The sequence below is a fragment of the Rhamphochromis sp. 'chilingali' genome (genome assembly GCF_963969265.1).
Source record: "Rhamphochromis sp. 'chilingali' genome assembly, chromosome: 21".
NCBI classification, from domain to species: Eukaryota; Metazoa; Chordata; class Actinopteri; order Cichliformes; family Cichlidae; genus Rhamphochromis; species Rhamphochromis sp. 'chilingali'.
This window is the reverse complement of record NC_137949.1, coordinates 20,208,520-20,231,010: the sequence shown is the minus strand read 5'-3', so window position 1 is coordinate 20,231,010 and position 22,491 is coordinate 20,208,520. Positions and strand designations below refer to the sequence as shown.

The window sequence follows — 22,491 nt, the reverse complement described above, 5'->3', positions numbered from 1 at the left end:
AAGCAGTATATTTTAATTTTGTTAACACATATAACAAATTTAATATTTTTTATCTTACAGTTATTCCAAGCTGAGATGTTCAGTCGGCAGCAGATCCTCCACTCCATCATCAGTGATGGGCAGAGAATGTTAGAGCAGGGTCAGGTAGATGACAGGTAAACCTATTCGACTACTCTGTAGATCTTTGTTTACCACCATACTCCACTGCAAGCCTTTCTTTGTCTCCTGTCTTTCTGAAATCACCTACAGAGATGAGTTCAATCTGAAGTTGGCTCTGCTGAGTAACCAGTGGCAGGGCGTAGTGCGACGTGCTCAGCAAAGGCGCGGGATCATTGATGGTCTCATCCGCCAGTGGCAGCGGTATAGAGAAATGGTGGACAAGCTGCGCAAATGGCTCTTGGAAGTGTCCCATCGTACAGAGACCCTTCAGGCAGGGAATACAGTTCCTCTGCAACAAGCGCGTACTATGCTGGACGCGGTCCAGGTACATAGTGACAAACCTGACTGTAATACACATTAATACAGCAGTGACAGCAAAGGCTAGCTAACATTAAGAAGCTGTTGCAATGTGATGTTCTTCATGTAATAAACCAAAAATATAATATCTGATAACCTTAAACATGTAACTGCAATTGTGGGTTGGGCGTTATCTGTGTAAATTAACAGGCTTGTAGCTTGATAAGAATCCTTTCTTCCTTTTTCAGATGAAGGAAAAGGTGCTGCAGCATCAGCAGGGCAGCTATATCTTGACGGTGGAGGCTGGCAGGCAATTGCTTTTATCAGCTGATAGCCGAGCAGAGGCGACCCTGCAGGCAGAGCTCACTGATGTCCAGGAGCGATGGAAACAAACCAGCATACGGCTGGAACAACAGAAGAAAGAGCTTTCCACTCTGTTAAAGGTAAAAACGACAATACGCTAGCATGTTCTGAATTCCAGGCCACTTCAGAATACCTTGATGGCTCCTATAATTCTTGCATTTGTATGGACAATCTCCATTGTATGTATAAAGTTTTACATTGATTTCCTTATAATACACCAATCTCTTCTATTTGTAGTTTCAGTGAGGACAGCTTTCTAGAGCAACTCGTAATTTTGCCTGTGTTTGTAATCTGTTGAACGCAGGACTGGGAGAGGAGTGAAAAGGGGATTTGTGGATCACTGGAAAAGCTTCGAGCCTTCAAAAAGCAGCTTTCTCAACCTATTCCCGATCACAATGAGGATCTGCAAGCTGAACAGATCCGCTGCAAGGTAACAACTTGAACATTTTCAAAATTGACTTTTCTTTGTGCATCTAGGTGTAAGACATATATGTAGAGTTATTTAAGTGTATGTTGAGCTGATGTTTTACATTGTTCAGGTGCTTGTTTAGTGTTTTTATAGTGGCACTGTTGTTTTTCCAGGATTTGGAAAATACATTTGACGGCTGGACAGGCGATCTGGCCCATCTGACCTTACTGAGAGAGTCACTTTCTTGTTACATCAGTGCTGAGGACCTTTCTGTCCTACAAGAGCGTATTGAGCTGCTGCATAGACAGTGGGATGAAATCTGCCACCAGGTACAACTCTTGGCACAGTCGCTTACTATTTTGGATTCTCTGAATATACTGTGTGCTAAAAGTCTGATTCTCAAAAATTAGTTTATAGCTACATTCTACATATTACACAATATTTACTGTGTAACAGTTAAAAGTCCCAGGAGACAATGTTACTAATGTCAATCTTCACTATACGATACAAAGCATATATTTGTATATGTAGATGTTGCTCAGCATTTTTTTAAATGGTTGGAGCAGTAGTTCGATTTTGCTGAATGTGCCATTGTGCAACAATTTTGAGAAAGGAATACACTGAGAGGAACAGTTAGCGTGACAAGTTAATGTAATCAGTCAGTCAGTTAAGAAAAGCTGAAACCTCAAGGTGATTTCGTTTTTTCACAGTGGCATCCTGTGTGCAGCGGATAAACTGCACACACAGGAAATACAGCACTCGCTCACTGCGTGATGCAAATGAAAGCGTCTGAACGGCTTCCTTTTGAGCCTTCTTGATCTTTATTAGCTTTTGTTTTAAATTGCCATGCATTCGTTGGCACTTTTTATGTGCTTTGCAGAGAGGTGCAGTTAACTTGTCATGTATTGCTGTTCTTCCACAGCTGTCACTGCGGAGGCAGCAGGTAAGCGAGAAGCTAAATGAGTGGACTGTCTTCAACGAGAAGTATAAGGAGCTCTGCGAGTGGCTCACTAACATGGAGAACAAGGTGTCCCAGAATGGAGACGTCAGCATTGAGGAGATGATCGAGAAGCTTCGCAAGGTTTGCACACACCTCAGATATTTACAAAGTTTGACAGTGTTATTTAATTGTTGTATTTCAGTTACGTTGTGTTTTTCCTACTCTGCTTCTTTTACAAGTGCAGTTTTTTCAAATTTCCTGTTTGCATTGCGTTGTATGCCAGGACTACCAGGAGGAGATCACAGTAGCAGAGGAGAACAAGCTACATTTGCACCAGCTAGGAGAGCGCCTGGCCAGGGCCAGTCACCAGAGCAAAGCCACTGAAATCGAACAAAAACTCAACAAAGTCAGTGACCGCTGGCAGCATCTCCTCAATCTCATTGGAGCGCGGTGAGCAGACGTGCAGTCACAGCTGTGCAGCTGTGTTTTTATCCCATGCTGGGTTGTTTGTAACTAATCTGTTAAATTCTTTTAACAGAGTAAAGAAACTGAGAGAAACTCTAGTGGCTGTGCAGCAGCTAGATAAAAACATGAGCAGCCTGCGCTCTTGGCTCGCCCACATCGAAACAGAGCTGTCCAAACCTATCGCCTATGACTCCTGTGATGCCCAAGAGATTCAGAGGAAGCTCGATCTGCAGCAGGTGACATAATATACTAAACAGGACCTAAAATACATATGTGCAGCTTGCCAGGAATCATTCAGTCTGTGTCAAATGCAAGCTCTTTAATAGCAGACAGGCAACAGGGCTTTGTAATCATTTAGCTGAAATTTCTAAAAACATTCACATTTTTGTAATCATATAATGAAAATGTAACTATTAGTATCAATTCTATGCAAACAGGTTTTGTGATATAATACACTAGTAAAAGTTATTGTTGTACAGTTTGTAACCACTTTCAAAAAGTCATTCTCTAACTTTCTATCAAGCTTCTTCCTTCTCCTTCTGTCTCTCATCTTATTACTTACTGTGTCACTCTTTTCTTGCCCGTCAGGAGCTTCAGCGTGACATAGAGAAGCACAGTACAGGAGTGGCGTCTGTGCTGAATCTATGTGAGGTGCTTCTGCATGACTGTGACGCCTGCGCCACCGATGCAGAGTGCGACTCCATCCAGCAGGCAACGCGGAGCCTTGATCGCCGCTGGAGGAGTATCTGTGCCTTGTCTATGGAGAGGAGATTAAAGTAAGACGTTACACACTAGATGAAAGCATCAAATGCATACGTTATTATGGATAACAGGTAACTGTTATAACTGTTTCCTGAAATTATTCCCTCTGTTAGGATTGAGGAGACATGGCGTTTATGGCAAAAGTTCCTGGACGACTTTGCACGTTTTGAGGAGTGGCTGGCCACTTCAGAAAATACAGCTGCTCTACCCAACTCCTCTGGTGTGCTGTATACTGTAGCCAAGGAGGAACTAAAGAAATTTGAGGTATTGCAGAATTATTTTGTGTACTCTGTACAAATGATCAAACTACCTACTGTTTTCACCTAGTAGGACAGCATTAAATAAGAAAATTCTATCTCTCAAATGCAAACATGTAAACGAAACACGAAGCTAAAACACAAAAGCAAATTTCTTGAGAAAATGTATGAATGTGTTTTTGTAGGCCTTCCAGAGACAAGTTCACGAGAGTCTGACTCAGTTGGAGTTAATCAATAAGCAATACCGCCGCCTGGCCAGAGAAAACCGCACTGACTCTTCCTGCCGGCTGAAGGAGATGGCACATGATGCCAACCAGCGATGGGACAACCTGCAGAAGAGGGTGGCATCCATCCTCCGCAGGCTTAAGGTACAATTGTTCTACTAGTACTTATATATTATTTCCATTTCATTTTTGTATATTTTAATTTAAATTTCTGTCATGCATTTCTGGATTCATTTCTTTTCATCTAACTTTTCTGTGACTGCTTATTATTCACTAATAAAGCCCGAACAAAGGTTTGTTCCATTTGCATGATGTGAAAGCATAGACTCTAACACCAGTGTCCCTCTTTACACGTGCAGCACTTTATTAGTCAGAGAGAGGAGTTTGAGACAGCCAGAGATGGCATTTTGGTTTGGCTGACAGAGATGGACCTTCAGCTGACCAACATCGAGCACTTCTCTGAATGTGACATTCAGGCCAAGATCAAACAACTCAGGGTAAGCCTGTCATGATATTTCAGACCAAGAAAATCCACTGTGCATTTTTCAAACACTGCTTTCTACTGACTCTTACATATGTTCATTTTATCTTCATTTCTAGAGTCAGTTTGCACTTGTGAAGAGCAGCTAAATGGATATTTCATAATTAATGTGAGATACACATCACACACAACTTTGTGTTTAGCTTTAACAGCTTGTCTCTCTCCGGCTTCACAGTCATTCCAGCAGGAGATTTCTCTAACAACAGCCAAGATCGAGCACATCTTCCACCAGGGGGAAGCGCTGATAGAGAAGAGTGAGCCTCTGGATGCTGCTGTCATCGAGGAAGAGCTGGAGGAGCTGCAGCGCTACTGTCAGGAGGTGTTTGGTCGAGTGGAGCGCTACTACAAGAAACTCATTCGCCTTCCTGTAAGACCTCAAAATTGAGAGAATCTGACAGATCTGTGGCTTGGGTCCAAATGTAATCTTTCCCATACTAAAGTCCTTTATCTTTAGCTTGCAGATGACGACACTGAAGTGTCATTGTCCGATCGTGAGCTGGAGCTAGATGAGCATTGTGATTTGTCCAGTCTGCCGTGGAGTGAACGTTTGGGGGATGGCTTCCTGTCGCCTCTGCCGTCCTCCGGTCGCTCAGCTTCCTTGGCTGCCCAGCTCCGGACTGAGCGCTCGGGCAGAGACACCCCAGCAAGCGTGGACTCCATTCCCCTGGAATGGGACCACGACTACGACCTGAGCCGTGGGCTTGAGAGTGCAAGCAGGGCTCTCAGAGAGCAGCAGAGTGAAGAGGGAGACTTCCTTCAGCGTCCTGCCTCAGGCTTGTCAGGTAGGTTCCCATACCAGTGCAAAACTATGCTTGAAATTTAAGAGATTTTTCAGAATAATAACTTTTCTTTATCACTGTTAGCTGTTAAAAAAACGTTAGAAGAGCGATATCTTAAACGACTGTGCCTCTGCATCTTTTGAGAAGTCCAAAAAATGACATCAAAAGTTCCCATAGGGGACAGAAAAACACATAAGGAACACAAGAAAGTTAGTGAAGGGTTTATCTGTGACTGATTACATTATGGCGAGGATTTTCTTGGTGCCGTTGAATACCAGGATAATCAGTTCACTGAGTCATTCTGAAGCCCACTGCTAAATGTGTGTACTGTATAATGTTTCTTCCAGATGTAGTGATCCCAGAGAGCCCTGAGGCCTTTGTTAAACTAACAGAACAAACACTGAGGTCTTCCACTGGTAGGCAACAGCAGACCCCAGCATGCCACATGTGTTTGGGGCCAGAAATAACAGACACACTCTGAGTGATGAAACACTAGTAGTCTGTTCACCAGCTTGGAATTTGATTTGTGTTCATTTCTTCTCTTAAACACACTTTGGGCACAAATGGCAACATTTTCTAACCCTGGGGAATAGGGTCAATTCCATTTTTATTCCTTCTATTCACTTGTTCTGCTTTGGGCTCTAATTCAGCAGAACAGAAATGGAATTCAGCCTAACCCTTCTTTCTAACTAGCTTTATTCATTTTTTTAACTTGACTTGTTCTTTGTAGCTAACCTGTTTGGATTTGTTGATTTGCATGTTTTTTTTCTTTCTTTGAAAGAAATGTATTGATTCTTATAGAAGGGACTGCAGATTTGTTTAGACGTCTCACGAAAAGGCAAATCACATAAAAAACACGGGGTTTAAATGTATTATTTCAAATCAGGGATGCAGCTCCCGATGCAAAGGGCCACAAAGGGAGTGCTGTGATTTGTGACAAAAGGCCAGAACAAACAATCTGCATTCCTGTCTACTTCTCATTTTTCGCTCTCCACATTTTATTTTTCTTAAATCAGGGGGGCTTACCTTCTTTTCTGATGTTAAACATGTTTCATAAATATATTATGGAAATATAATCAGCTAATATTGTGTTAACAGGGGAGGTTGCTGCTGCAGACTCTCATATACACCCTCTGGATGTCAGCCGTTTCCACCTGCAACAAACGGACAGCAGCCGCAGCCGCACTTCTGCAAGCACAGAAACGGACTCTTCATACATGGGATATGTATGTGTTACTCATATTACGCTTAGAGCTCAGAACAATCTATTCTTTAAAGCTTTTCTGCTCTGGACTGTACATTTAACTGCAATTAATTCTGCTTTGTCTATTTGAATGCTGCTGTTGTTTATTTTTGCTCACATTTTTTTAATAATCTATTTTCTCCTCGCAGAACTCACTTGGTTCTTCAGTTTAACAATATTTTTTCCAATTTTGAAATAGTCAGTATAATCCTGTTACACTGCCTGCAATAACCAGTCTTTTAACTGCTCTGTAGCTGCGACTGATGGGCGAGTGTCGTGGAAGTATTGACACAGTGAGGAGGATGGGCTCTGAGCTGAAGGAGGAAGAGGATACGGTGTCTGGACTGGCAGATCCCAGCAGCTCAGAGTCCCAGACTTCAGGTAATACCTATAACTATCCCCCATCTTAAATAAGCATTTAATTTATGTTAATTTATGCTTGTTAAAAGAAAAAAATGTGAATTATCCATTGGGCTACAGTGCTGGTAAATTCAGTTAACATAATCTTTTTGGTCTCACATCCATCAATCTAGGAGTGATTGAGCGCTGGGAGCTCCTGCAGGCTCAGGACCTCAGCAAGGAGATGAGAACAAAGCAGAACGAGCAGCAGTGGCAGCAGCTGAACTCTGACCTGAACAAAATCTTGACTTGGCTGGGAGAGACAGAGGAAGAGCTGGAGCAGCAGCGTAGACTGGAGCTTGGCACGGACATCCAGACGATTGAGCTGCGTATCAAAAAGCTCAAGGTACAGGTTTTTTTTAGTAGTAAAGTCCCTATTTTTAACTTTTTTATTACTCTGCTTGTTATTTTCTTACTTGAATACTTATAAATATATACCTTATAGTCTTTATTCCTGCTGTTTCCTTGTTTTGTCATCAAATTGGGAATTTTTTGCATTACTTGTGCGTCACCATGGACATGCGTGTTTGTCTACAGGAGCTGCAGAAGGCGTATGACAAGCGCAAAGCTATAGTGCTTTCCATCAACTTGTGCAGTGCGGAGTTTCTGCATTCGGAGACAGACGAGTCCCGAGAGCTACAAGGCAAACTGAAAGACATGAACAACCACTGGGATAAACTCGGCAGCGCGCTGGAGGAATGGAGGTCTTCGTTACAGGAAGCTCTGATGCAGTGTCAAGTGAGTGCTGATCAAGTCGGACTGTTTGAACAGATCGACTTGCTCATGAGTATGAATATCCTTCTATGATATGCTAGTTGGGTCTTCACCTTCCCAAATTTCATCTGATCAATAGGAATTTCATGAGATGAGTCACGGTCTGCTGCTCTGGCTGGAAAACATCGATCGCAGGAGGAATGAGGTGGTTCCCATTGATCCCATCCAGGACAGTGATACTCTCCATGAGCATCACAAAACACTCACGGTACCAAACTGTCACACTCTTAAACTTAAGTGCGTCTTTCCGTGTTACTTCCATAAATCCACTCTGTAAAAGGTTTCTTTTTTGAATGTATCGCTTAAATTTTCTCTCCAGCAAATCCGCCAGGAGCTGCTAGACTCACAGCTTAAAGTTGCTTCACTACAAGACATGTCCCTCCAGTTGCTGGTCAACTCGCAGGGCAGTGATTGCTTGGAGGCTAAGGAGAAGGTTCACGTCATAGGAAACCGCCTAAAACTCCTGCTAAAGGAAGTAACCCGAGACCTCAGAGAGCTGGCCAAGATTCTGGACATCACAAGCAGTCAACAGGTAGAGCCTCAGTCACTTGTGTACCTGTCATGTGTTACCTGAACACCTTTCTTTTATATTCACCTGCATTTAAAAAGTCAAAAAGCATTTGACAGAAACATTTTCAATTTCTTCCATCGTCAGATTTTTTTAAAAACAGAATTTTCAAGTTTAAAGTGGTTTTTGTAAAAATAAAATAAAATAAAATGAATACATTTGGCTATAATCTAAAAAAAAAAAGCTCAAAAAAGAAAGAACTGTGAAACGCAGACAGGCTGAAAATTCACAGGTTCATATTCAGTGATATTTCATTAGTCACAAATGTGTTACTCACACCGTTAATGTACAATATTAGCAAAGGTGGGGAGCAAACTTGTGATGGTGCAATTTGCCAGAATCTTGTAAGTGTGTAATCGTTTTACATTTTTAGCTCTCATGTGGAGCATATTTTTGCACTGAATAAAAAATATCATATTTGCAAATAAACGATTGTTTCAGCACAGGATACACTTAATTTTACTTGAGTGTATTATATTGTTTGGCTGTGTCCTTCAGTTAGATTTTTTTAAGTACTAATCACCTGCCAACCACTCTGTGTAGTCTGTGGCCACATTTAGAAAAGGGGTCACTATTTGCTTAACTCTCACCTGCTTTGTCTCTCTTTGTATCTGCGATTGTTTCCAACATCAGGATCTTTCCTCTTGGTCGTCTGCTGATGAGCTGGACACGTCTGGCTCCCTCAGTCCTGTATCAGGAAGGAGTACTCCCAGTCACAGACGATCGGTAATGTTTATCTCTACCTGTACATGCTGCTATATGAGAACCAGGTGTTTGGAAACCCCTAAGACACATAGAGTAAATGCCCCAAATGCCCCAGTGAAGGCCAGATTCACCCCTGTCATCCCAAGATCTCTCCTCACGCTCTTCAAATCTTTCTCCACCTCCACAACCAGCGTTACGCTCCCTCCCTCTGGATTTTGAACTTTTTTCCAGCCTTTTGCTCTTCTTGCATGTTGTCAATCTCCAGACAGTCTCCTGAGATTTCCTCCTTTCTAACTTTTCTACTTCTTCCTTCCTTTTCTTGGCAGGCTTTTTAGCTCTGCCCAGTTTGTTTCTTTTTCTCTTCCAGTATTTCTGAAACCCTTTTCTTTTTCTCAGACTTCCCTTAAATTTCTTCTCACTGTAGATACGTTTCGATCCTCGTAGTATTATAGCTAGGATTACTGGCTATTGTGCAGCTGCTTAATTTCAAGTGTAGCATAGAACTTGTTGCTGGTTTAATGAGCAAGCATGGCATCAACAACAGCAATGAGAAAGCATTATTTTCTCATTATTCAACTGTACATCAGTCCAAATAAGCATGTCCCTGCTTATACTATGTGTATGTTACTAAATGTCCTTGTTCCAAAGAGATTCATGCATCACATTGCATAATTGTAGCAGTCCCTTTATTGCACTCCCAAGCTGAAGCAATTCAAAGTAGTTGTGCACTGTGAAGAGCCAGATTCCTTATTATAACAGGTTACAAAATCAGTCACTTTCACGTATGATTTTGTTGCTGCTCTTCTTTCATTTTGGGTTTTCTTTTCATCAATAGCTTTGTCTTGATTTGCCTGGACTTAAACATACTTTCTTTCTTTTACCTCCCCCCCCCCCTGTTCATTGCAAACAGCAACGGGGCAAATGTAGTCTGTCACAGCCTGGACCCTCTGTGAGCAGTCCACACCACAGGTACCTTTCTGTTGGTTTCTAGCACACCCAGAAGATAATGGAACTCAGCAGCCCATGATGCATTTGGAGATCAGTTGATTTCAGCTTTGAAATGAAACACTTAAGGAACAAATATTCAGAATTTCAGCTTTTAACGCTCGTGCCAGAATAGCAGCTCATGATAATGAATTCCATCATCTTCTGTAAGTCTAGATGCTCTGTGTAGGCTAGGCGATCAGGTGAGTGGTAGCCCACGCATCCGAGACAGGAGTTTCACAAGGAAAGGTGCAAGGCCTCCTCTCTGCCAATGTCCTTGGCTGCTTAATATTGCTAACCAGAGGGCGTTTCTTATGAATAACACAAATATTTCTCTATATCTAACTTCCTCGCTGATACTGAGCGCACACACACACCCTTTTGCTCTCAAATTGCTGAGCCAGTAAATGTCTGCAATGAACAATGCAAAGGCCGCTCTCTTCCTCTCTTGCGCTGATTCTCTCTCTTGTGTGTTACATTTCTTCTCCCTCTGCTGCTGCTATCTCACTGAGTATCCACCATCTCCCCCCCCTCAGTCTGTCATCTGTGAGTCTTGCCTCTCAGGTCTCCATTTGGGAAATGGTAAAGGGGCACTTTCGGTAAAAACACAGGGCAGCTCGAGTCACTTTGTTCATGCATTCTGGGATTGAGGGAAAAATACATTTAGAGAGCAAAGCAGCCTTGATTTTTCTTAATTGAAATACATTCTGAATACTTTATTTTTTACAATACATACATATGTAAACCCCTATATTACTGCTTTCAACTGACCGTGTCTTCTAACTTTTTGAGGCTATAAGAAGACAGTATTACTGAGGGTGATGGTGACAGAAAAATGACACATTACTACTCATAGTATGACATTTTGTGAATTTGCTTATTTCCTTATGTTTCTTTTTTGGACGTGGAAGCAGTTGGAAACAGCCAGCGTGTCTGGCTCTTTCCTCCTCCTCCCATTGTCCATGCTAAACTAGGCTCTGTCCCAGCTTCATCTTAACATCTTAATTCACAAAGGGATTTCAGTCATCTCATCTAACTCTAAATCTAGAAAGTGAACTGGATTTCCCAAACTGTTGATTTAAGAAAACGCAGCTAACTACCAGGGTCAAAGATGCTGTTTCTAATTGCCGTGCTCTTCCCGCCTCCGTTTGCTTTGCATTTTTTAACAGGACACAAACTTTCAAAGACTCCATTGTTATATGAATAAAAAGAGTATTCTCAAATTCAGCTGTTACTTGCAGCATGCCGTTTGCCTTTTACTCTAACGCCTTTTGCAAAGAAATGCAAGCTCTCGTATTAAATGTCTTTGTCTGGCACAGGATTGCAGAATGTATGCCGTGAAAACTGTTTTGTGACCGTATTCGTACTTGTGTTGATCCACCCCAGTCTCAGTCAGCATGTAGATCACAATGTTAAACATTGTCTAACATTGCTTTACACTGTGTTGGCAATGTCTTTCAAACACAGCATGGTGCTTACATCCACTGTCGCTGGACTGAGATCTTATTTGGATTGAAACTATGCAGACAACATTAAAACAGTTAAGAGTGGGGAGAGAAGGATATTAAATTAGGATAATTTTTAAAGGGAAGTTTGTTTATTGGATTAGACTAATTTGATTTGTTTGTAATTTTTACTATTTCTGTAGCAAAGAGAAGCAGTTTTGTACATGTAAGATTGGTTTATTATATTGCCGTGGAAGTACAACAGTGTTTCCAACAAAGACGGGAGTATGTGCAAAATGTAAATAAAATAAAAATGCAATGATCATTTAAACTCAATTATATTTAATATAAAGAAATCAAATGATGAAATGCATGTAAATTGATTTTTAAAATTCGGTTCTATGTTTTTATATATGTTCAGTCAATTTTGAAAGCAGCCCCATGTTTCAAATTGGTGGTGCAGGGCATGTTTATAATTGTGATCAAGAGTTTTTAGTGAGTATCACCCAAACTGTCTCTACTACAGAGACTGTGGTTTTGCTAAAATAAACAAGGCTAGCTGATATCTAGATGGCAGCATGTGTTGCTTCAAAACCTGCATTTATCTTTTTTCATTTATCCTGTATCTTTCTTCACAGATGGTCAAGTTATAAAAGCTACATCTACTGTTATTATCATATAATAGATGTTGGCTCATGTTCTCTTTATGCCAAAGGACCAACTATCCATCATTTCCATGAAGAAATTCAGACTTTGATTGGTTAGACTATAGTATAAGTTACAATTTAAAGAACTCTGTTCCAGCATGTTACATGTTTTGGATGGAAGCTTGTTTCTGTAACTGAAAAAAATCATTTCAGAGTCAAAAGCTCGAGTTATTGTCTGAAACTTCGACTGATTAACGCAAGCTTGAAATTAAGAAAAGTAACTGGAAATTTAGACATAGGTCTGCCAATTCTTTTAATTAATTAAAAAAAAACCTTTAATTGATAATTAATTTAGGTTGGGTTTAAATGATTTAAAATCCATTGCATTCTGCTTTTATATACATTCAGGCCACAGTCTTTTTGGAAACACATTTGCAGTAGTGCAGATGAGAAGGAGATTTTAAAAGTCTATAATCCATAGTTGTGTTTGACTAATCCTGTTTTTGCTGGGCTGTGAATGTTTGTGTTTGTGTGAGCAGGCCTCACAGCGACGCTGGATCCGCTTCCTTCCCTTCTGACTCGGAGACACGATCATCTCGTAGGTCCTCGTTTCTGTGGCGCGTCTTCTGGGTCGCACTGCCTCTCCAGCTCTTCCTGCTCCTGTTAGTGGTTTTTGCCTTTCTGCTGCCAATGTCTGAGGAGGACTACTGTGCTCAGTCCAACAACTTTGCTCATTCCTTCTACCCGATGCTGAGCTACACCAACGGACCGCCTCCAGTGTAGATGGACGTAAAAACCACTGATGTTTAGTATTCTTGAGCCAGAATGACCTTAGTGGGATTCATGTTGATATCCTTGAAACGGTTAATCACGTTGGGAGCAAAAACAAATCCTGCTCGTCCATTTTTACTGCAGAATAACAGCTGCCATCTACAGTTAATATCTTTGTGTGTAGCACATAGGATCAAGCATCTCACTATGTTACTCTGTGTAATGCTGTGTCAGTTAATTTGCATTTTTGGTGTAATGGATCTGGAGGTTTCTGCCCACAGTGGACATCTGCTGGATAAACGACGTGTCGACTCAGTGGTGTAAACATGACGTAACTTCTCTCAAGCCGATAGCACCAAAGTTAAACGCTGAAATATAGCCTGTGAATTTGCTTGTAACTAAAAGTTTGTAAACAGCAAAAACATTTAATATATCTTACATTGCAATTATTTTTTTACCTGTATTTTGGCATGCAGTTTTAATCTTTGCTTTTACTTACTTACATCCATCGTTGTGTCTGTGGTAATCGGTCCATTTTTAACTTGAACCACATGGATTCATGCAAGAGTCATTTAAGCCAAGTCAAGTGAATTTAATATCCAAGTCAGACGCAACGCAGGAGTTTAACCTTTAACAGTCATCCATGGTCTTTATACATTCTGCTGTTTTATTTTTTCAGGATATGAAATATGTCTTTAAGATTGAGAAATATGACCAATAGAATTATTGCATATTTTATAAGACTGTGAGTTCAGTATCAAATGTATAACAGTCGAGAGTTATTTAACATATGTATATAATGCAAAAAGAAATAATATGAGAAATGTATGTATATGCGACTCTCAAAAACAATGAATGCCAAACCTTCATTCTAAAAGTTGTCATTTTATTTGTGAGTTAGCATTTTTAATATTTCACCCTTTGTGCATCATACTTATATTGATCTTCCCATGAAAACACAAATATAAAAGAAAACTTTTAAATTGTTATTTTATGTTTCAAAAGTAATTAATATCTCTACTATTTCTCAACATTTCAACTTATTTTTGGTATGAATGGAGTGAATACATTTTAAGTTTCGTGAGATCTGCAGGTGGTAACATCCAGGTTGGAGCCATCGGATAGTTCTTGGACTTGTTGCAGGTGAGGTCTCTGGTGAGTCGAGTAGTGCCGGGGTATGTTAACATGATGATGAAGGTGGTGACGGTGACAATGGCCATGAAGAAGGGTTTCAAGTAATTTGATGATTTCATAATTTGGAAGAGCCAACGCTGTGGCATCCAGGCCCAACGTTTGAGAAACCAGCATGCGGAAATCCACCAACTGAAAAAAGAAACTTACCTGGTTCAAAAGTTTTCAGAAATCTTGTGACCTTTCCTTTATTTATATTAACAAACAACATTAAATGAGCTCTATGACCGCTAACAAACATCTGCTGTGCAAGGTCATGAGATGTGGATGAAAGCATGGTAAACAAGTTTTCCTATTTGTCGTTTGACTCTTACCTCTCTCTGCCTCTCAGACAGCTGAGCAAGGCTCTGTCTGAGGGTGAGGAGTTCCTGTAGGTCGTCTCTTGTCTTCTTCTCTTGGCTTTGCAGGTCTGAGCTAACTGCGCTCAGCTTTTTCTCCACCTTTGCCTTCTCATCCGCCACCAGATTCAGCTTCTTTTTCTGCTCCTGCATGGTCTGAGTCTGTTGCGCGACTTTCAGCTTGGCATTTTAGGCACAGCAGAGACTCGAGTGAGCGTCGGGTTTTAGTAAAACAAGAGTGACTTTATTTAATTATGTCAAATTATTAATCTAAGATACTCTGATACTTTGAAAGCATGCATTGATTGCATATGCATATGATTCAATGACCCACCAACCCATGCCCCAAAATTAACACAAATACACAAAACATTATGAAGTGAAAATCCCCCTGGAGTGAATTTGGGCCCAAACCCTTCTCCCCTCTACCTTGAGCTCGCTGGTATGGGAGAGCTGGGCCTTGAGCTCAGTGTTGGAAAGTTTGGTTGCTTTCAGTTCACTTTGAAGACACTCCAGTTTTTTCTGCAGCCTCGCAGCCTGCAGTTGTGCATCATTTTGTTCCGCAGCCAATGCTGATCGGGTCTTCTTCTCCTCCTCCAGCTCTGAAACCTTTTTCCTCAGTAGTTGGATGTGGAGTCCTTTGCTCTCTATTTGTTCCTTCTGTGATTTCAACTACAGGGAATGGGAATATTTTAAATCAACTGTATACATTTTTTTAAGCTGCATTTGTGCATTTAGAGGTAAATTATCTGCTTGTTCAGCACCACTCTCCACTTGTATAAACTTGTGAATGATAAAAACAAAAAACAAACAAAAAAACTACCTTCCGTTGTAAGCTGTAAGTCAGACTTTTACTCTCAACTAAAGCAGTTCCCTCTTGTCTAACAAGTTGTTCGGCACGTGACAGAATGAATTTTAGCTTCATTTCGAAGTCAAGATCAATGTCAAAGTCCTCAACCTTCATCGTCTTGGACAGCTGCTCCAAGAATTCCTCATACTGTTAAAAAAAAGAGACAAATCATAGGAATGTGTCGCTATACCAACCTGTATCTGTAACTTATATGCTTAGTCACATGACTTTACTCACATCCTGTTTGCTGTGTTGCAATCGGTCACAATGCATGTCTGCTGTCAGCAGTTCGGCCTCCAGACATTGCAGTCTTCCCCTCAGGTCTTGGACTTGCTGCTCTGCAAGCTGAGCCCTCTGTTGTGCAATGTGATGAAGCTCTGTCTGCTCACTCAGCTTTTCAGAAACACAACACAGCCTCATTTCCACCTCTGGCAAGCTCTGAAAGACCAGCATAGTGAAAATGTGTGGTAACATAAACTATTGTGTGCACACTCCTTTTTATCTTACAGCTGGACTAAGTCCTTGACAGATGGAACAGGAAGAGTTAACATAAAGATACAAGTAACTGCATCAATTGCTGTGCTTTGGGACGTATTCTTCTACTTTACAGAGTTATCCAGTCGATGTAGTTATTAGTCTGCAAATTAAAATAAAAAAAAATATTTAGCTGTATTGCAAGTATTGAGATTAAAGTGCTACCTGCATGCTTATTGGTAAAAAAAAAATCAACCAGTATGTTTCATTTTACACAAGTAACTGATCATTCATGACATATAGCGATTAACAAAAAGTAATCCTAATAGCTAAAATACAATGTGATTTATAATTGTCAGCAAATGTGTTGTTTGGCTGGAGCCACATTTGCACCTTGGAGAACAAATTTAGCTTTAAAGCAGCTTTTAAGCATTTTTTGTTGGAAATCCCAACGTTCCTCACCTTATTGCAGAGGTTATCCAGTGTCTGTAGAACATCTCTCTCCGTGGGCAGGATGACGTCCTCACACCTCTTCTCCAGGAGGCCGACCAACGTTTCCAAGAATGCCTGCAGCTTGCTCTCAGCTTCTTGGATCCTTCTTTCAAGCTCCTCCACCTGGTTCTCCAGACAGTGTGACTCTCGCCTGGCTGCCTCTATTACTCTCTTACTGGCCTCAAGTCTTTCAGTTAGGGTCTGCTTCTCCATCTCGACACTTCTTCTCCCAACAGCCAGACCATCAAGCTCCTAAATGACATACAAACACCACAACAATAGGGCAATTTTAGCAGTTACTCCTAAAGTAATAAAATCTTTAAATTAACAATTTCGTACAGAAGTCAGTAGTTTTTACACAACGCTACTAAATCCTTTAGTTCGTGGGTTAAGCCGTCCAGACATGTGAAATCTTGTACTGTAAAGTAACTACTCTTTTAAGTTGTGTATATACCACTTTGAGTGAATCAAGTGCTGCTACACTGCTTGCAGCCTTCCTCCTCTCTTGGTCCAGCTCTGCCACCAGCCTCAGCACCGTCTCTCTGCTGGCTTTGCACTCCACCTCACTGGACTTCACACTCTCTTCTAAAACAGCAACCCTCATCTTCAGCCTCTCCTTCTCATTGCACTGTTAATTACAGAGGTTGAAGAAAGGTACTAAATAGTTATTAAATGTTTTTTTTAAATCTATTTTTAAAAGTTGCCAACATTGGAATCAATTTAGTTTTTTCCTCCGCTATGACTGAATTCAGTAGACATTTAAAATATTTTAAGGCCTACCTCGTTAGAGTTTTCCATAACTCCAAATAAGAGAGGTGAGAAGTGAACTTTAAGTAGATGTTGCCTCTGTTTTAAGAAGTCTCCTGGCAACAGCAAACACAGGCTCAGTCAGAAGGGGGCGATGTAGCTGAGCCTGTCAGGCATCAACTCGTTTATCAAGTTGGTGGAATTTTATTTTATTTTATTTTATTTTATTTTATTTTATTTTATTTTATTTTATTTTAGTTTATTTTAGTTTAGTTTAGTTTATTTTAGTTTAGTTTAGAAAAATTGATTTCTTAATTTATATAGTAACATAAAAAAAATCCAAAGTCACGCTGAACGTGCAACAATGTGAAGGTCATTCCATGAGCAGCACATTAGCCCTGAGTTTAGACTGTCAGGTAGCCCTTCTGCTCAATCCCAGTATGAGCTTCACTTACCGGACATTTTCCACTCATAAACTGATCGAGTTTGTCTAAATATAAACGACTGAGTATTTTTAAGGTACTTCCTGCTGTGTTTTGAAGTTTTAGTAAGTAATATAGTTCAGCTTAAAATGGAAACGCTCTACCTTCAAGTCAGAGCTGAGAGCTTAATGTGACTACTTGTATTGCGTCACTTCGAGCAGGAAACAAGCGACGAGGAACAAACACGCCGCCTTTGAATGTATGCAAGACTGTAAACACTGAAGGTAGCTGGAATTTGTGAATTAATTTAACACCGTATTTTGTTTTTTCTAACCTGGTAAGCGAAGAAACGGACGTTTTCTACTCACTGAATTGTCTGCGGCTGGCATGTATACAGAAGTTAGCTCCAGGCATGGAGCCGCAGTACTGCTGAATGTATTATCCTAATTAGTTTGCAGGATATACGAGTGTTTTGCTTGCTGATGCACTTTTGATTCCTGTTGTTGTCTATACTTTAGATTTAACGTGTAACAATATAACTATACGTCCATTAGCTAAGTTGATCTGTTTGTTTAACATAGTTCTGTGCTTCCAGTCACCTAAAGGCACTTTCCTTTGGCAGCAGGTTATTTGTAGGTGAGTGTGAATGGAAGATGCTTCTCCGGACGTTGTGGTCCAGACTGGGAGCCCAGCTGCATGCAGGGAGCAGATCAGGCTGCGTTTTAACTTCGGCCAGGACTCACTGTGCTCCGTGGAGCTTTTCCAGGACCTGCCATTTAAACTATATTCATCAGCAGCACGAGCAGAAAAGACATGTTTCTTTGCCTGCTTTGAGTGGATGTAAAAGTCTTAGCAGTGGGTTTTTGACTGACCCTGGGAGACTTTCAAACTGTGCAAGAGGACAAACAAGTTTGTATTCAACCAACCTCGTAAAGTCAGTGTTGAAACCAGGTTTGAAACCAGCCACAGTGCCTGGGAAGAGGGCACCCAAGGGACCACGGACGAAGCAGCCGTCCAGAGCCAACCAGCCTTCCCTCAGTGAAGACAAGGTGATTTACCCTTTAGTGTAGTGAAATGTTTTATTTAGCTGCGCCTGGTATTGTTTTATGTGTTGATTCAATTGTTTGTCTCCATAGGATATGATGCAGTGCATTGCTTTTGCAACAGCAGATCAGTATCATTTGCCAACACTTTCTCACGACTTGATAAACCACGGCTTCCATGAGATAGATTTGCCCAGAGGTATGAGTGAAAAGGTCATACAGCTGTGCATTAGATTATTAGTGATGGCTTTCATGATCGTCGTGTTTTTATTTTCAGATGCCTCGAATGTTCTGGTGATAAGCACAGACATGGCTGCAAAACCAGATGATAATGCACAAATCTTCTTCTTCAGGTAATGCTGATGCGCTTTGGTTTAGACTTTGTCTCCAATGGTATTATTTTGTTGTAGAAAGGTCAGTTCTGTTCAAACATTGTCAAAAATATGGCTTAATTTGAGGATTATTGATAATTGGTTTGGTCAGTACTCGGTGATACAGGCGTACCTTGGTTTGCCTGTATGCCTATATCAGTGATCTATTTCTCAGCATCAGATGCACACACAAATCTAAACATGCAATTGCTGAGATTGTCGATTGGATTACACAAGGCTAATCAGTGGTGGCTTTTAAAATTGTTGATGCTCTTGCCACGTGAGGCCAGGCCCCACTGCATTGTGTCTAAGCAGTCAGGGAGGGCTGTGAAGGTCTATGTAATCCTCCAAGGATATGCCTCCTCAGACAATCACTGACCTCCTGCTAAACCATTCATGCTGGATGTTGCATGCAGCATAACGTTCGCCACAGCATCTCCAGACTCTTACCTGCCACATATGCTCAGTGTGAATTTGCTCTCATCTGTAAAGAGAATGCAGCCCCACTGATGGACCTTTTGGTTTTGTTGATCACTAGTGAATGCTATTCGATCTGCATGTTGCTGGTATGTGAACACAGGTCCCACTGATGGATGTCAGCCCCTCATGCCGCCCTCATGGAGTCTGTTTCTGACAGTTTGATCTAAAACATGCACATGAGGTTTTGTAGGCCACCTCCCGTTCTTCCTCTCACAAAGGAGCAGATACTGGTCCTGCTGCTGTGGTATCTCCCTGTGGTATCTCCACCACACTCTTGAGATTGTGCTGAGAGACGCAAACTTTGTTGCCATGGCACGTGTGGATTTGCCATCCTGGAGGAGTTGGACTATTTGTGCAACCTGGCTGAGATGGTGATAGTGTCTCATGTTACTAGTGGTAGCAAGGACAAGGAGATAGAAACGGTCTGTGGCAACCATTCCCTTTTTGGGGGGTTGTCTTGTTGTTGTCTTCCCCTGCACCTGTTGTCCCTTTGATTTGCACCAGAGCAGGTGAAACTGAGTCTTAATAGTTTATGCTTTCTAACTTACAGGTTGCTATCCCTGAAGTTTAGCTGACTTTTTTGTTATACGCTGACAATCAAGCATTCCTTTAGCATTTTTCAGCAGTGTAGTTACTAATACTTCTTTAGTACAGCTGCTTTTTTCTTTGGCCCCATAATGCCTGATCTCAGTCTAAAGTTTCTAAGTTTAAAAGTTGTTTTGTTCAGCTAGAGTTTTTGTTTGACTGCTTGCCTCATGATTACCTTGAACTGATAGTTTGTTTTGTAACATGAGAGGAAGGGCTAAACACTGACTTGTTCCACTTTCTAAATTTTTAGAGAAGGCTCAGTAGTTTTCTGGAATGTCGAGGAGAAAACGGTAAGCAAACATCACCATTAATGCAGTTAATCTAATTTCCAGTTCACTTTTCTACTATACTATTGTTAAACTCTGTAATTTCCCCTCGGTCTTTACAGATGAAAAACATTTTGAGAATCCTGGAACACCATGAGATCCAGCCTTATGAAGTAGCGTTAGTCCACTGGGAAAATGAGGAGATTAACTACACTGTGGGAGAGTACGATGAGCCTCAAGCTTTGTTTTGTTAGTACTTTCAGACTCTGTAACGTTTCTAAACAGACACTTTTTTCCACCTCAGGGGAAATACAAAGCTTGAGCGTGGCAACTTTATTCTGAGTGACGATATGGATCAAGAGGAAGCTGTTTTGGAGAAATTTGCATTTTCAAATGCACTTTGTTTGTCTGGTGAGAAGCTGTATTTCCAGTCTGAATCATAAAAAATGTATTTGTTTCCTGTGAACACTGCTAACCTTTTCTCTTTGCTTTCTTTTCCAGTGAAGTTGGCAATATGGGAGGTAGCATTAGACAACTTTGTAGAGTCTATTCAATCAATTCCAGAGGTACAGTGGACAATTAACAGCAAGAATGAATAATTGATTATTTATAATGGTTGTTTGTGTGTTAGGAGATGCACGTGGCCAGCATGCTAATTTTTTTTTCCTTTCCCACCCAGACACTCAAGTCTGGGAAAAGAGTCAAGTTGTCCTCTGCAGAGGTTATGCAGAAGATAGGAGAGCTTTTCACATTAAGGTAAATTCAGGAAAGTACAGCCTTTCTATTTTTGTATTCACTATTTATGAGCAAGTAATACACCTTGAGTTTTGTGTAATTATACATGTTATTTCTAAATGCAAAAACTGCTGTTTGTTTGCTTTTCTAGTATTACCGTACTTTAGTATTTTTATTTACACTCTGCTTTGACAGACACTGTATAAACCTGAGATCTGACCTTCTCCTCACGCCTGATTTCTACTGGGACAGAGAAAACCTAGAAAAACTCTACGATAAGACGTGCCAGTTCCTCAGCATCAACCGCAGAGTCAATGTAAAGGATAAACTATCGCTGCTGGGTCTTTGTGTTAACACTCAATCATTTTTTTTGCCCATGTAGCTTCATAATCTATCTCATTTTAGGTTGTGAATGAGAAGCTGGAACATTGCACGCAGCTGACAGACTTGATGAGGAGCCACCTGAGTGAGAAGCACAGCTTGAGGTTGGAGTGGATGATAGTCATCCTGATTACGATTGAGGTAAAAGAGCTCAAGCAAGAAGCCTCAAAGAATGCAGCATTTTTAAAACAAACCTTTATTCATGCTTTAAAAAAAAACAGGGAGATGTTTAATAATGAGTGCATCTCATTTGTTTCTCTTGTAGGTTATGTTTGAACTCGCAAAAATGATCTTCTAAATTGCTGCTCTGAAGCTACAACAACTCTAAAAAGGGCACAAGCAGCTATGAAAGAAGAATGCTGCACTGTGCGAAGGCACTGAGTCATGAAGGGGACCTAGATCACGCTGAATGTATTTACTCTTCATGTGTTACATCAGCAACTTTCTGAAAACCATGAATTATTTTTAAATCAAGAATTTCACAAATTGTTACTGGGGATCTTGGCTGCGGGCGGGAGCAGTATTTTACACACATTTGTTCTTTATTACTGTGAAAAAAACAAAGAAAAATCAAAGTAGGCAAAAAAAGATTTTTAATCTTTTGTGATGATCTGACCTTTATGTTTTGGGACTTTTTTTGTCTTTATGTTCTTAATTTTCTTTTTACGTCATGAGAAAGCATCTATGTTTTCTTGTCAGTGTCAAAGATGCATTTTTAAAAGGTCTTATTTGCATGGGAAGGCAGGGACTCCCACACCTTGACACTGATCTTGCAGCTGATTTAAAAAAGAAAGGGGGGGGGGGGGGGGGGAGGGGGGAGATGTAGAAATGCATCCAGATTTACTGAGTCCCAAACACCAACTGTAACTCTGTTATAAAAGATGGGAATAAAGTATTTATATACAATATTTCTGTGTTTGGATGTTAAACATTATTAACAGATTTCTTTTCTTTTGCAGTAAACAAATAATTACTGAAGTACTTTTAATTTATATGTATTAATTTATTCAAATAAAATAGTTTTTATTAATTAAACACTGGTAAATATATCAGAAAACATATAAATACACATAAATCAATATTAGTGACATCAGACAAGCAAGGATTGTCCATAACAGGCAGTAATGGAAATGAGATTTCAAAGTAAAAGCATACAGCTAACATAAATACCTTTTCACAAGCTTATTTCTCTCACTGTTGCAGTTTGATTACTGAGCCTCAGGCATCAAGCTTAGTGAGGAGGCTTGTTTCTGGCACTTAGATTTTTTTTTCCTGTCTCTAAGTCTAAATTCAGGGTTAGTATCTCAAATTCTCAGCTTAACTTGAAATTTTGAGACAATCAAAATTTCCACTTTTTATTTTTTTCAGTGGTAGAAACAGC

General features: G+C 40.5%; 3 protein-coding genes across 6 annotated transcripts in view; 2 read left to right on the top strand and 1 right to left on the bottom strand.

Annotated features, from left to right (window-relative positions):
• syne1b (spectrin repeat containing, nuclear envelope 1b) overlaps nt 1–13,337 on the top strand; it is a 73,779-nt gene extending 60,442 nt beyond the window's left edge. The window contains exons 123-146 of the mRNA XM_080871846.1: nt 61–155; nt 250–484; nt 705–899; nt 1,124–1,249; nt 1,402–1,557; nt 2,151–2,309; nt 2,452–2,618; nt 2,707–2,869; nt 3,222–3,409; nt 3,509–3,659; nt 3,838–4,020; nt 4,236–4,373; nt 4,593–4,784; nt 4,872–5,199; nt 5,544–5,612; nt 6,295–6,422; nt 6,694–6,820; nt 6,973–7,184; nt 7,376–7,576; nt 7,692–7,820; nt 7,932–8,144; nt 8,814–8,906; nt 9,796–9,854; nt 12,501–13,337. Of these exons, the coding sequence (XP_080727972.1) occupies nt 61–155; nt 250–484; nt 705–899; nt 1,124–1,249; nt 1,402–1,557; nt 2,151–2,309; nt 2,452–2,618; nt 2,707–2,869; nt 3,222–3,409; nt 3,509–3,659; nt 3,838–4,020; nt 4,236–4,373; nt 4,593–4,784; nt 4,872–5,199; nt 5,544–5,612; nt 6,295–6,422; nt 6,694–6,820; nt 6,973–7,184; nt 7,376–7,576; nt 7,692–7,820; nt 7,932–8,144; nt 8,814–8,906; nt 9,796–9,854; nt 12,501–12,744 (3,951 nt within the window). The 3' untranslated portion in view covers nt 12,745–13,337. The remainder of the gene's footprint in view (nt 1–60; nt 156–249; nt 485–704; nt 900–1,123; nt 1,250–1,401; nt 1,558–2,150; nt 2,310–2,451; nt 2,619–2,706; nt 2,870–3,221; nt 3,410–3,508; nt 3,660–3,837; nt 4,021–4,235; nt 4,374–4,592; nt 4,785–4,871; nt 5,200–5,543; nt 5,613–6,294; nt 6,423–6,693; nt 6,821–6,972; nt 7,185–7,375; nt 7,577–7,691; nt 7,821–7,931; nt 8,145–8,813; nt 8,907–9,795; nt 9,855–12,500) is intronic.
• Nucleotides 13,338–13,763: 426 nt separating this feature from the next.
• ccdc170 (coiled-coil domain containing 170) lies at nt 13,764–16,934 on the bottom strand. The gene is made up of 8 exons (XM_080871847.1): nt 16,858–16,934; nt 16,532–16,705; nt 16,048–16,329; nt 15,349–15,549; nt 15,085–15,258; nt 14,691–14,933; nt 14,238–14,441; nt 13,764–14,055 (listed from the first exon to the last, which is right to left on the bottom strand). Exons 1-8 carry the CDS (start codon nt 16,873–16,875, stop codon nt 13,804–13,806), a joined length of 1,548 nt encoding a protein of 515 aa, XP_080727973.1. The 5' UTR covers nt 16,876–16,934; the 3' UTR covers nt 13,764–13,803.
• Nucleotides 16,935–17,457: 523 nt separating this feature from the next.
• On the top strand, nt 17,458–21,904 carry rmnd1 (required for meiotic nuclear division 1 homolog). Of its 4 annotated transcripts, none has more exons than XM_080871741.1 (12): nt 17,458–17,530; nt 17,869–18,295; nt 18,383–18,488; nt 18,567–18,642; nt 19,979–20,018; nt 20,117–20,217; nt 20,299–20,405; nt 20,496–20,560; nt 20,674–20,750; nt 20,925–21,045; nt 21,135–21,251; nt 21,376–21,904. In XM_080871741.1, exons 2-12 carry the CDS (start codon nt 17,900–17,902, stop codon nt 21,406–21,408), a joined length of 1,239 nt encoding a protein of 412 aa, XP_080727867.1. In that variant the 5' UTR covers nt 17,458–17,530; nt 17,869–17,899; the 3' UTR covers nt 21,409–21,904. The 4 variants fall into 4 exon arrangements, with proteins under 4 accessions (XP_080727867.1, XP_080727869.1, XP_080727866.1 ...); XM_080871743.1 differs by having other exon boundaries at nt 17,465–17,530; nt 17,872–18,295; XM_080871740.1 differs by having other exon boundaries at nt 17,475–17,583.
• Nucleotides 21,905–22,491: the final 587 nt, after the last annotated feature.

Excerpts from the sequence above, each read along its gene's own strand:
- rmnd1 (XM_080871741.1), top strand. The coding sequence starts at position 17,900 with ATGCTTCTCCGGACGTTGTGGTCCAGACTGGGAGCCCAGCTGCATGCA. Across the intron at positions 18,296-18,382 it reads CTTCCCTCAGTGAAGACAAG|GATATGATGCAGTGCATTGC; the intron begins GTGATTTACCCT and ends TTGTCTCCATAG. Across the intron at positions 20,406-20,495 it reads AAATGCACTTTGTTTGTCTG|TGAAGTTGGCAATATGGGAG; the intron begins GTGAGAAGCTGT and ends TTTCTTTTCCAG.
- ccdc170 (XM_080871847.1), bottom strand. Across the intron at positions 15,550-16,047 it reads TGGATAACCTCTGCAATAAG|AGCTTGCCAGAGGTGGAAAT; the intron begins GTGAGGAACGTT and ends CTGGTCTTTCAG. Across the intron at positions 14,442-14,690 it reads CCCATACCAGCGAGCTCAAG|CTGAAAGTCGCGCAACAGAC; the intron begins GTAGAGGGGAGA and ends TAAAATGCCAAG.